The sequence below is a fragment of the Panthera onca genome, assembly GCF_046562875.1.
Source record: "Panthera onca isolate mPanOnc1 chromosome E1 unlocalized genomic scaffold, mPanOnc1 haplotype 2 h2.Chr16_ul_2, whole genome shotgun sequence".
Lineage (NCBI taxonomy): Eukaryota > Metazoa > Chordata > Mammalia > Carnivora > Felidae > Panthera > Panthera onca.
In genome coordinates this window covers 1,153,763-1,167,930 of record NW_027675816.1, presented here as the reverse complement: position 1 = coordinate 1,167,930, position 14,168 = coordinate 1,153,763, and the positions used below count along the sequence as shown (strand labels likewise).

The following is a 14,168-nucleotide window of genomic DNA, read 5'->3' as shown; positions in this document are numbered from 1 at the left end:
TATTATTTGATATATAGATAAGCTTTTATTATTTCATATATATATGCTTTTAAGTAGGCTCCACAACCCTGCAATCAAGACTCATATGCTTTACTGACTGAGCCAGCCAGCTGCTCTCGATTGCTTTAGTTTTCTTAGTGAAGCAGGAAGCAGCATAATCAACTGAGAACAAGGATGTGAGAGAAGATGCTAGAGGTTTGAGGACAAAGGTATTGTTATAGAACAGTCATCTAGGAGAATGGGAGAATTAATAGCCCAGGGGTACCTGATAAAGTTGTTGGGCAGCCTCAAGGATCCCTTGAGGAAAGGACAGTGAATTTAAAGTGAAACCAGGAAGCATGGTTGTGGTTTTTTTCTCTAGCTGTGTTCAATGCAGAGATCTAGATTTAATCTAAGATTATGATTTAGCCAAGAAAGTAAAATGAACTGAAAATGTGATAAGGAAACTGGGGGGAAATGCAAGGGAATGGTTTTAATTATCGACCATGTAACAAACGGAGTAGGTGGGTGGGAAATAAGTATGAGAGACGGTGAGTGACCATCTAAAAAAAAAAAAAAAAAAGGTAGACTGAAGATCCTGGTGGGGTCCAAGGATTATTAGAGTCAGAGTGAGCCTGAAAGACAGGAATGTGATGGTTGGAGAATGGCACACACAGTATTCCCCCACCTTATGCATGGAGACCTGTTCACAGACCCCCGATGGAAGCCTCAAACTACAGAGTACCAAACCCAGTATATATTGTTTTTACCTAAACACAAATGCCTACAATAAAGTTTAATTTCCAAATAAGGCACAGTAAGAAATTAGCAATAATTAATAAATTAATTGAGAATTAATTTTTCATACTGAGAATACGAAAAAGGGAACAAGTGACTGAGGAAAGGTTAAATAATTGTAGGAAGACAGGAACTGAGAGATCAGAGTACTGGAAGGATCATCTACATGAATGCTAAAGTCACAAGAATCATGACAGGAGTACAGTTAGAGCAGCAGAAAGCCAGGAGCTGAAACTTAACTAAAGCAACAAGGAGTGGCAGTGGGTGGTATAATCTGATAACGCGAGATGCAAAACTGAGCATTTTGAAAATGGAACGAAGAAATGTCTGGAAGCACCTATGAGAATCAAGAAGGGGTCATCTACTCACCCTCTAGTCCCGGTAGTACTAGGAGAGCGAGAGAGAAAACCACCACCACCAGCCATACGTATGTTCTGCCCACCACGTTCCCAGATACACAGTCTTTCCTCATTTTCCCTTACATCTTGGTGGTCACTATCTGATTCATCAAAAACTCCCAAAAAGAAGGAAATTCAAAACCGTCTGATACATCACAAGTATTTTTTAAAGTATCATGACTGATTCAGTCCCCATGTAGATCAAGCTATCATATTATTATTAAAGGGTTTTCCATTCCTTGGCAGAGTATAGAATTTTCAAAATTTTATAATTTAATACATACATTAAAATTAGGGGAGGAAGACATACAGATGGCCAACAGACACATGAAAAGATGCTCAACATCACTCATCATCAGGGAAATACAGATCAAAAGCACAATGAGCTATCACATCACACCTGTCAGAATGTCTAAATTCAAAAACACAAGAAACAAATGTTAGTCAGGATATAGAGAAAAAGGAATCATTGTGCACTGTTGGTGGGAATGCAAGTTGGCGCAGCCACTATGGAAAACAGTATGGAGGTTCCTTAAGAAGTTAAAAATAGAATTACTATATGATCCAGTATCAGACGATTGGATATTTACCGAAAGAATACAAAAACAGTAATTCAAAAAGATATATGGGGGTACCTGGGCGGCTCAGTCAGTTAAGCAACCAATTTGGTTCAGGTCATGGTCTCGTGGTTTGTGGGTTCAAGCTCCACATTGATTGGTCTCTGTACTGACAGCTCAGACCCTGGAGCCTGCTTCAGATTCTGTGTCTCCCTTTCTCTCTGCCCCTCCCCTGCTTGTGCTCAGTCTCTGTCTCTCAAAAATAAACATTAAATTTTTTTAAAAACTATATGCACCCCTATGTTTACTGCAGCATTATCTACAATAGCCGAATTTTGGAAGCAGCTCAAGTGTTAGCAGCCCATCTATCCATTGATAGATGAATGGATAAAGAGGTGGTATACATATACACACACACACAAGCACACACACTGGAATATTACTCAGCCATAAAAAAGAATGAATAATCTTGCCATTTGCAACAGCACGGATGGAGCTAGACAGTATAATGCTAAGTGAAATGTGTCAGAAAAGACAAATACCACAAGATTTCACTCATATGTTATGAAACAAAGGGAAAAAAAGGGACAAACCAAGAAACACTCTTAACTATAGAAAATAAACTAATGGTTACAAGAGGGGAGGTGGGTGGAGAATGGGTCAAATAGCTGAAGGGATTAAGAGTACACTTATGATGAGCACTAAGTAATGTATACAATTGCTGAATATTGTACACCTAAAACTAACACTTTATGTTAACTATATTGAAATTTAAATAAACAAACTTTAAAAGCCGTAAATGAAGTCGGGGAGGAGTGCTTATTGTTACATGAAATCATAGAATCCACAACAGAGCTAGGATGATTTCAGAAATCTTTCTGGTCAGGGGTGCCTGAGTGGCTCAGTGGGTTAAGCTTCTGACTTCAGCTCAGCTCATGATCTTACGGGGCGGGGGGTTTCGAGCCCCACATCGGGCTCTGTGCTGACAATTCAGAGTCTGGGGGCTGCTGCAGATTCTGTGTCTTCCTCTCTCTCTGCCCCTGCCGCACTTGTACTCTCTCTCTCAAAAATAAACATTTTAAAAAAAAGAAATCTTTCTGGTCCAATACCTTAGTTATATATAAGGAAGCTGATACACAGAAAGATTGTGATTTGCTCACACAACGTACACAAAATAGTAGCAAAATTCAGGTCACTGACTCCCAAATCCAGGGATACTTTCACTAAATTTACACTGCTGCTTAGTAAACCCAGAGGCACAGCTAGGCAGAAATATGGAGAATCTAACTTTATTTTGTTTTTAGCGCTCTGATGTTTGCACTGCGCTTTCACAACTGCACTTTCTCACTTGCTGAGTTACCACCACCTCCACATCTGCTTCCCTCCCATCACCCACCACTTCTGCAAAGTACTTTCTACTCTTTCCATTTTGGGTTCCCTTCCAAACCGCCCCTCACTTCCTCCCTCACTTCCCTTGCAGCGATGACCGCAAACGTCCATTAACAGCAACTGCAGACACCTCTTCACCGCACCTGTTGCCCTTAACGTTCACACATGACCGGCACCACCCCCAACTACCACCTTTAACAATACTGACTGAACTTCCACTTCATGGAAGAACCTGTGCTGTGGAACATTCCAACAGGCCCTGCTCGTTTAGCCTTCTGGCGAAGAAAGTGAGTAGACCTGTGAACACGTTAAACCACTCACCAGATGAAAACAAGTGCTCTACTAGAGGTCTGAGGGTTTGCTCAAGAAGCAGGGAAGCGTCCCAGCCACCATGACCTCCACCCTTCTAGAACCACCACCATTTCCGAGGCACCACGGGATCCAGCCGCGTCTGCCCCTTTAGTGCCCGGCCCGCCCAGTCACATCGCTGCCCCTTCTGGAACCTTCGTCCATCTCCGTAATTGTTCTACTTTGTCCCTCGCACCGGGTGGCACGCTCCTCGGCAAGTCTTGCCTCTCCACCTGTGTTCCCCCGGGGGGGGGGGGGGGGGGGTGTCCCACCGTGAACCCCCTCGGGCTCCCAAGGGTGTCCCCGTCCTCCCGCCTCACGGGCCGAGGCCCTAGCCCAACGGGATCCGAAGGTCCTAGCTGCAGGCCGCTCAGCCCCCCGCGTGGCCCGGCGCTCTCGCTGCGCCGCCTTCCCGGGCTCCCACGCGACGAAGCCCCGCCCCCAGGTCACCTGACCGAGGCCGACGCTCCGCCCACTGAGAGGCCCGCGCTGGAAGAGCGCGGGACCCAGGGCACGGCCACCGCCACCGCCTCCGCCACCGCGCAGGGGCTCCGGGGCAGCCGGGAGCGGCTGAGCTCGCCGCCGCCTCCGCGCCGACTGGACGGCGCTGCGGCCCCGCGGCTCCACCCCACCTCACAAGGGCCTGTGACCTCACCTGGCCCCGCTCGGCGGCCCAGACGCGAGCTCCTCCCCGCGCGCTGTCCTCCCGGCACCTGGATTTCGCCGTCCATCCCGCACTCCCTACCCTTCCTGCAGCTGTCTTCGTTCCCTGGTGCAGTGTCCCGCCCCAGTCTGACATCTTTTCAGGATTATCCTGTATCCATCCTTTGAATACTTCCCGCCCTGCCTTCGAAAACATTCCATCCTTCTTGGTTTCTACCGCTCTGTACCGGACAACAGCGCAGAGCTCTTTGTCCCGACACTTTGCTGAAATCTGTTCCAGGCTGCCCTTCAGAGGACTAACGCTCTCTTTGGGAAGAGATGCTTTGTGTTTCTTCGAAGATCAATTTCTTGTGTGTGTGCGTGCTGCAGATGAAATGTTACTGGTAAAAGACAACAAAGCGATTTTTCACGGCTTGCCCCAAATATTATGTCGCTAAAACGTTGTACGAATCCAAGACAGTGAAATTAATCATTTTTAAGGTTTTTGCTACACTAGAGTCGTAATGTTCTGTCAAGCGGAGAGCGTTTTGCAAATATTTTCCCTCTAAAGCTCATGATTTGAGGTGTAAAGGTAAATTTTCAAAAAGGTAAAATTCACATTGATTGAGCCAACCTGAGCTCTCCGTTGTTAACATTGTGGTGAGCAGCGTGGGCTTTAGAGCTGGATCTATGCAAATTCAATTATTGAGTCAATTATCCTAATTATTTACTGTATGCAGTGGGGCAAACTAAGCTCTCTAAGCCTCAGTTTTCTCATTCGTTCAGAATTGTGATAATTCAAAAATGTTTGTGCAGTGCTCAAAAAATGTTAAAACATTTAATTACTTCAGAGATACTTGTGCCCATTTATATCTCAAATCCTGTTGTGTAGGCATTCTTTAGTATTCTTTAGTATTTTTAGTATTCTTTAGTATTTTAACATGTATGTGTTTTATCTCCCTAAACAGTCTGTAAGTAATGAGTGCTGAGACCATGTCTTTTATTTTTGTAAACACCCCACCCTCCATTCCCTACTTCCCCACCTACCCACACACACTGTTTACAGTCCACCTCTATTAATGAGCTGAGCCCATTTTCCATCTATTCATAAGACATCAACTTCTAACGTGTAAGGATTATAATGGTTTCAGTCTGTCTGATCACCAGATTGTGGACGCTTCACAATCTTGAGCACTTGTAGTTTGTTAGTACTGAGTCTATTGATGAGTTAGTTACTGTATTAGTCAGTTTCAGAGACGCTCACCAAATAGCACCAAGAGTATAGTAGTTAGGATTAGATTCTTTCACCTAACAGAAAATCCCTAAATAACAGTGGCCTAAGCAAGATACAATTTTATTTCTCACATTCAAGAGGTTCAGAGATGGTCACTCAAGGGTGAATATTGCTAACCATAGTTGCAAGGACACAGTCTTCTATTTTACTGCTCCACTGGCATTTTTTCCAGTGGTGGCTTAAGGGAGATATCACAGGCAAAAGACTCTCAAAAGATTTTAAGGTTATGCTTCTTGGATCCTCTCATTCAAATAATATGGCTTCTAAGAAGCTTAAGGCTTTTGTCCTTCTGCAGAAGCCCGAGGTAGCAAAAGATTTAGCTCAAAGATATTTATGGGTAGGGCTTTTATTTTATGGGACTGAAACCCAATTAAGATTTGCAGGAGATTCATAATTTTTTTAAAAGAGTATTGTAATTGTCAGAAACACTGCCAGCTTGGGCTGAAGGAGTCAGAGCATGAAAAGGAAAGAGGTCTTTGGACCCTCAAGCTCTATAAGCAGGAAGCAGGCTGAGAAAACTATTTCCATGTAAATATATGCTACCTTTAATGGAATAAAGATGGCTTAAAGGGTAAAACCAAAAGCCTAGAAGATAGAATGAAAATCCATGGAGAATTATTCCCAGGCCTTTCATATGGAACTGCCAGCCTATACCCAAGTGACTTTCAGAACTGCTATGGACTGGGGGCTTCTGCAAACCTGTTTTCTGCCCCTTGAAACTGGAATGTCTATAACAGTTACCCTATCTGTCCTGCCATTTTAATTGGTTGTTGCAGGAAGAGAGCATTATAGCTTTTTCCTTTAGTTCACAGGACTTCAGATTAAGAGGCACTATACTCAAGTAGCCAAATGTAAGGAACTATATCCAAGAAGACTCCTCTGCCCCAGGACCTATTTAGAGGACAAGACTCTGGACTTTGAGTGAATGCTATAATGAGATAAGACCCGGGGTCCTTGGGAAGGGGGAGCACTTGTTGCAAGTGAGGGAACTAGGAATAAGTAGTGACCAGAGGGTGGACTGTGGCAGTTTTGAACTATGTCCACAAGTTCTTTGGTGTATTAGTTTCTTGTTACTGTAACAACTTACCACAAACTTCAACAACAATGTATTACATTTCTGGAGGTCAGAAGTCCAAAATTGGCCTTACAAAGGCTGCATTTCTGGAGGCTCTAAAGGAAAATCTACTCCTTCCCTTTTCCCGCTTCTAGAGGCTTCTGCATCCCTTGACTCGTGGCAACCTCACACTGACCTGTTTCCATCATTACATTTCCTATTCTCACTCTGACCCCCTTATGATTGTATTAAGGCTATCCACATAATCCATGAAATTTCCCTGTTTCTGCCCTTAATTACATCAGCAAAATTCTTCATTCCATGCCAGGTAACATATCCGCTGGTTCTGGGGATTAGAACATGGGTGCCTTTGGGAGAGGGGGATGGGCAGGGGCAACAATTTTATCTACCAGGGCGCTCATACCTTCAAGAAGTGGCACCTAGGTTCATGAGTTCTAGCCCCGCGTCAGGCTCTGTGCTGACAGCTCAGAGCCTGGAGCCTGCTTCAGATTCTGTGTCTCCCTCTCTCTCTTTCTGCCCCTTCCCCACTCATACTCTGTCTCTGTCTCTCTCTCTCTCAAAGCGTAAACATTTAAAACAATTTAAAAAAAAAAAGTGGCATCTGGTCCACGCTTCTTGCATGTGGACTAGTTGTAGCGGGCTGCTTAACAACGAATAGAGTATGGTGGAAATGCTGACGTGACACGTACAAAACTACGTCACAAGAGATATTGCAGCTTCCTCCTGGCTCTCTCTTGGCTTCCGCACTTTGGGAGAAGCCAGCTAACATGCCGCAAAAACTGCAAGATCGCGTTTGTGGTTTTAAGCTGCTAAATCGTGGGGTAATTTATTATGCAGCAATAGATAACTACCACAATCCCTCAGGTCCCATCCTGTTCCGTGAGGTCTGCTTAAGTTCTAGCTATTGTCTCTACAGTCGGCCTACCTGAAGAAGGAAGGGGAGAGGGGAGGCATGCTCCCTTCTTAAATGGCACGCGATGGAAGTGGTATGAACCTCTTCCATTCACATCTGTCTACAAGATGGACAGGGCAGCCTAGGAGAAGCTTGGAGACATAGTATCTATTCCAGGCAGCCATGTGTCCAACGGGAAATTAGGAGTTCTGACTATGTGAGAAGAGGAAAACACATATGGGGGCACAATTAGCAACCTCTGTCACAATGGGGGATTATAAGGGTCAGGAGAAGCAAAGTTGAGCATAGATCCATTAACATTTTTCCTAACCAATCTCTTCATTGGCCACCGAATGATATTTACACACCCAGCACTGTGATCTCTCCAAAGAAATCATGCCAATTGTATGAGTCACAGGAAAACCCAACTAATAGAAAAAAAAAAAAAACCCACAATGAATTGCGAAATTTTTTTTTTCTTACAAAGCTCTTTTCAGGGACACTGATAAAGAATTTACTGTGGAGATGTTGCCTGAAGGCTGTTAAATCTCCTAAATGTTGCTTTCTAAATGCTTCTATTCTGTGAGCATTCTCCCGTGTATTGTCAGAAAATACACAGCTGATGGAAAATGTCTTCTCTGTGCAAAAGTTTAGAGAGACAGCACTATGGCAGCAATCGCAAGGAACACAATCATGTTAACTGACCTATAATTTTCTTTTCACATGCTAACTATTCTTGGATAGTCTCATTAAGTGGATTTTTAAAAAAATTTTTTAAGTTTATTTTTGTGAAAGAGACAGAGCAAGTGGGGGAGGGGCAGAGAGAGGGAGAGAGAGAGAATCCCAAGCAGGCTCTGCACCATCAGCACAGAGCCCAATGTGGGGCTCAAACTCACAAACTGTGAGATCATGACCTAAGCCAAAACCGAGTCGGACACTTAACCGACTGGGCCATCCAGGCGCCCCTTAAAATTTAACAATATAGATAACCCCAATCACAAGCATTTAAAACTGCCTGTGTGCTTTAGTCAAACTACAAACTATCAGAAATAGATATTTCAAGAAATATGTTACAAAACCAAATAGAAATTATTTTTCAACAAGCATTAAATGGTTTTCTTGCACAGCATATGTTACTGTTTCCTTACATCAGTGTGAAAAATGAAAATTATAGTTGCACTATAATTCCAAGGCAACTTGCTTGTAATTGATCCCGGTGGTCATTACATGGCTGTCACTATAGAGTTCAGACTACACAGGCCAAGAGTTAGGGGATTACAAATATGATTTGATATATAGCTTTTCATTTCATTTTCACATAAAGTCCTCCATTTTACCCAGATATGTAGTCATCAGTTACCATGAAGTAAATAAAACACAGTGTACCTACAAAATTTCACCATAAAAGGTCTCAGTGTGTGTTCACATAATCCTTTTATGACGTCATGCACCGTCATGTTTTTTAAAAATGCACGTTATTTAAGGAATGGAAGACCCAAAGGCAAAGATGATGAGTGTGCCATAAAGTACTTCAACCCCACACTGTCAATGCTCAATACATTTTAAATAGCAAAAAGTGAAGTTGCAAATTCTAGAGTCTTACCCTATAAAGTGATAATGCTAATAATTTCGATATTCATCCCATCTCCTGTGAATTAAAGGTTTTCTTAGATGCCTGCCAAGTATCCTGTTAGTTGGGTTTCTTTCCCTGTGATTTTGATCTAGTACTTCTTTTAGTTTTTCATGGGAATTTGTGGCTGTGAGGGAACCAGAAGCCTCTGATCACTTAATTTGGAAAATGGATCAAAAGTGGATTTTCATTTTGTGTGGGTAGATATTTGGTTCTCTTAATATACCCGCCAAGCTATATTCATAATCTTTTAGTAACTGAGATGATTTAACTGCAAACTTAGTAAGCCAGAAGGACAGGTAAGTGACTTCTTAAGTCAGTGGTTCTCAAACTTGAGTAAGCAGCAGAATCACAGGGAGGGCTTTGCTGAAACAGAACACTGGGCCCGGCCCCATCTCAGATTTTCTGAGTTAATAGCCCTGGGGCGTGGCCTGTGCATTTTTATTCCTAACAACTTCCCAGGTGATATGGAGGCTGCTGGTCCTCAAACCACATTTTGAGACCCAATTCCTTAAATAAAAGTTGGGCATTTTTCCCCCTAAAGCTGGGCATTTAAATGATCCTGTCAATAATCTGCCATCAAGCCTTTATTGTACTGATTTATGCCTCCTGCAAACAAAACCTAGGCCAAACTGACAGTCTGTTCTATTGAGATTGCACAAGTTCCTAAAAAATCCCCAATTAAAAGACAAAAAACTCCAACTCTTAGAACAGCAATAACCTACTCAGTTTGAAAACATTATGAAAGTCTAAAGAAACGCTCTGGGTTCTGGAGTAAACTTCAGTCCCCGTGGTGGTCATCATTTGGTTACATTTGGAAACAGGCTTGTTCTAAAATAATCATTTTTGAGGCGATGACATTTACTCTTTTCACCCAAAGAAAACAGAAATAACAACACAGGAAGAACTGGGCAGCCTTAGGTCAATTCTTTTTGGAAAGCACATTTAATTTACTGTTGCACAATTCAAACAGAGGGGGTGGTTAGGAAGTCAGGAAGGCACTTAAGTCATTTCAACCAGGAATACCTAACAAAGAGAGGGATCTTGAAATCATGGATGGTCTAGGAATATCTGAGAGAGAAAGAAGGGATTCGTTATGTGACAACTTGTCAGGAGCATCCCAAGCTTCCCATTACTATCCACACACCCTGAGACTGAACATACATTCTCTCCAGATGAGCTGAGCACAAATAAATAACTTCTTTGGGCTGTGCTGATACCAAAATACTATTTAGATGTTCACCCTACGTGATGCCCAAACTGACTGCCATTTGCTGTCTTGCGAACGCAGCTACAGGTTCTCCCCGCATACAAAGAGTATTGGTCTTTTTTTTTTTTTAATCTTTATTTATTTTTGAGAGAGCGTGAACAGAGAAGGAACAGAGAGAGAGGGAGACACAGAATCCGAAGCAGGCTCCAGGCTCTGAGCTGTCAGCACAGAGACTGATGTGGGGCTGGAACTCACGAAATGTGAGTTCATGACCTCAGCCAAAGTCAAACACCTAACTGAACCACCCGGCGCCTTTTTAAAGCCTAGGAGTCTCTTTCCAGAAGCTCAAAGAGTCCTACTGATTTTTTCATCCTTTAAATATATGTTCTTCCTCCTTTGATATAGTGTCTTCATATAAACCATCTTATCTAAAGAAAAGGTCCAACTACTGCTTTAATGGACTCTTGTCTCAGTAGCCAAAGGGTATAGTTAGGTTCTAAACTTCTGGGATTCATTATCGACCCTCCCCTCCCCCATTTACCCCTCTACTGTACTACCATCCCTTTCAGTAAAGAGTAATCCATGGGTGAGACAAGGCTCAGTCATTTGCCCTACTCCTAATTCCAAGGCTTATTCTCAGTGTTAACACACGAATACAGAATACACATTTCAGCTACTTCTTAATGGATTCCTCTCCCTTATATGTGGATGCAAACGTGTGCAAAGTGAGCTAAGGAATAATAAACTAAGTGGAGCTTAAGTGCTACATTAGGAAATGTGACTGCTAACAAACATTGGAGAAGGGGCTCTAAGAGAGGACAGAATGAGGCTTTTTCATTGAGAAAGGTGATGTGGAATGACATCTGCTCTTGCAAAAGCTGGTCTCTCAGATCTCCCAACTTAACAAAAAAAGTAGTATCAACATCTCATGGAATCTTGACTGTATGTCTGATGCCACAGTAAATCCCAGCATCTCAGATTATCAATATTGAAAGACACCTTCCAGACTGGCTGGTCCAAACTATCATTTTTCAAACTAGAAAACTGAGCCCCGAAGGGAAGGAAGAGAGGCTTGCCTTAATTAAGGGTAAAACTTCCTCAGCTGCAACAATGAGGCCAGGACTTACATTTTCTGATCGTCAGACCACTGTCTATAGCTCTTTCCTTTTTCTTGATGAATGGGGGGTGAGGGTGGTTGTTAATGTTTAGACCAATGTGAACACCAAGGAAGCAACTGCTAGGAGAAAAGAACCACTTGTACCCCTCCTGCTCAGAATGGCCCAGCATGCCCGTGGGGCCATCCCCACAGGCTCCCAGGATGAGAGAGCCCCTACAGATCCAGCAAATGGGCAGCAACTCCCTATGAATGATGCCAAGTGGGAGGGTCTGTATCCATCCCAAGTCTATGTGGGGTTGTTTGTTTGTTTTTAAATATGCTCCTTCCTCCTCAAATAAAACTACAAAATATAATGCAAATGTGTTTCTGTACATGTTCCTTTAGATTAAGCAAGCCTCATCATGGTTTCAGGTGACCCAATGAGAAAAATAAAATAAAATTGCACTTGTGGCCTCTCAGATTAAAGACTGAGTTAAAATGAGGTTGCCCAGCCCGTAGGAGAATAGGCCACACACGCTGATACAACTGGCCCATCATTCTAAATGTGGCACATATGCCCAGCAGACTCAGAGACCCATGGGAATGATTCCTTCACAAGACAGCCAAGAGGTAGATAAGTGCAATCAGCCCCATGGATGGATGTAGCACACAGAAGCACCAGATTGGGTGTAGGGGCGGGGGGGTGCCTTGGACAAGGGGCAGAGGGCCTGAAGGGTGGGGCCAGATCTCTGGCTCTCATCACAGCACTCTCCCTGGGAGGAAAAGCGTCCGGTCATGAAAGAAATTCCCAGTATGTAGCAAATGTCTACAGCAGTGAGAGTGTAGACGTAGCAGGTAAAGAGGTGATGCTGGTCTAAGGGTAACACGCGTCCTCCAATCGAACTTCTAGGGTGGGGTGCCAAGGAGACAAATGTGAAGGGTGATGATTATGAACTGGGGGACTCTGGCACATTCATCCAGGCCATGCATGACCCCTGAGTGGCCTTCCCATCCTCACTCCCAACAGAATTGCTGGCAAGGGCTCCCCTTGTGAGAGAACCATACTGGATTGAGGGGACAGCAAAAGACATAGGCAACTCCGATGGCTGCTCTTGCTTCTGATTTCTCCGTCAGCCTGAGGGAAGGCAAAGGAGATCAAAGTCCAGATGACACGACAAGGCTGCGGAGCCCAGCATTTGCTATCAGAGCTGCTGAGCGTCGGACCCAAGAACCGTCAACTCAAGGCAGAGTCAAGGCCCCTTCCTCTGGAACGAGAGGCTCAGCCCTGCCCTTCTCTTCAGGAGAAATGGCCGGAAAAGGAAAGCTGGCTTCTCAGTGAGGTAATGAACAGTACCTGCTCAGCTACGTGGGTCACCCTAAGGTTAAGCAGGAAGGATCCCTGAAGGAGGCATTCTGCGGACAAAGGCTGAGGAGCTCCACGTGTCTGGACACACCTCAAGTTTTAAATTACACACTCCCCCACATGCAGCACACTCACGCGCACACACGCACAGAGACCCACACCTCCACATACTGACATTCTTGTAACCCACCCCACTCCCAGCCCCCGATCCTGCCCCACGGATTTCGTTCCCTGTAAACATGACAGCAGATGTGTCCACAATTCTGGGACAGCCTGACAGTGAACTGAGGATGACTGCTTGTCATTAAGTGCCCCGGTAGGTGATGTTGGTGAAGGTGGATGTGGCCTCTTTATACAGTGGGTTGTTGGCCTGCGGAGAGAACAGAAATGTGTCTTACAGTGAATTCCTCAATTGTTCCCTGCCCTCAATGATTACATTTCGCCTGAAGAGTTTACCCAAGACACCTTTCTCCGGGCTACACCATCCATGAATCGCTTAATGCTCATTGTAACCCCATATTCGCTCCTGAGATGGGAGTGGGTAGGAAATAAGAGGAGAGAGAAAGTGGAATGCCATTGTGCTGCTGTTTCGAAGGGGTTGAATTCAACCCATTACTTTTTGGTGATCCCCAAACACCTCAGTACCACTTGTAGCCAGTATCTATTTCCTGCTTCTCTCCTGAACTCTCTCTTTTGCCCTTCTCCAATTTTTTTTTTCTTTTGTTGTGACTATGCTGGCGGATGCGGGCAGAGACGAGAAATGTAGCAGGTGGTAGCTGAAACAGAGAGGATAGCTTTCACTCAAAATAATTTTAATTTGTTCTCATCTCATCCTTCCAAGCGCTACCCACTGTCATGTTAGCAGGAAAAAATAAGACCCTCACTGGGTTGCCCAAATTATTTTCTAACAAAAAGTGATAAATCCCATAAGATCTGGCCATCTTTAGGAGTCCCATTTCAAGAAATACAACACATTCTCATGTGCCGCTGAGATTCCAGATTTCTACACTGTACGAACAGAAACATCTCAAGTTTCTTGGGACCCTTGAGTACCAAGGCCTGAGGTGACCATCAAATGAGAACAAACTTTCAGCCTCCCACTAGACATTCATGGACTCAAACAGCCATTTTGGAAGGTCCAGAAAAAAAAGTCAGAATGTGGAAGATGAGCCAAAGGAGAACAGAGCAAAATTAAGTATATAGAAAGTTCTCAATAGATGCTTGATTGAATGCAATCAGAATAAATTGCAGAGAGGATATGTTTTAAGAGGCTGGCCCAAAGAGTCATTTCTATCATAACTTGATTCTCTCCCACAATTGGGCAAGCTGTTGAACGTCTCTGTGCTCAGTTTTCTTATCTACAAACTGGCAATAATAACGTTCCCCACCCCCCATCATTTGTCCTGTCTTCCTCAGTTAGAGAATATGTTTCCTTTTGATTATGTCAGTGTCCAGAGCAGAGCTGGGCCCTACCTGTACTCAGTCAGTTCTCACCTA

General features: G+C 43.8%; 2 protein-coding genes across 2 annotated transcripts in view; both read right to left on the bottom strand.

Annotated features, from left to right (window-relative positions):
- Window positions 1–1,249, bottom strand: part of LOC144614258 (uncharacterized) — a 53,533-nt gene extending 52,284 nt beyond the window's left edge. The window contains exon 1 of the mRNA XM_081794761.1: window positions 1,147–1,249. Within this exon, the coding sequence (XP_081650887.1) occupies window positions 1,147–1,249 (103 nt within the window). The remainder of the gene's footprint in view (window positions 1–1,146) is intronic.
- Window positions 1,250–9,928: 8,679 nt separating this feature from the next.
- LOC144614272 (integrin beta-3) overlaps window positions 9,929–14,168 on the bottom strand; it is a 55,403-nt gene continuing 51,163 nt past the window's right edge. Inside the window, exon 15 of the mRNA XM_078437039.2 lies at window positions 9,929–13,041. Coding sequence (XP_078293165.1) covers window positions 12,976–13,041 — 66 coding nt within the window. The 3' untranslated portion in view covers window positions 9,929–12,975. The remainder of the gene's footprint in view (window positions 13,042–14,168) is intronic.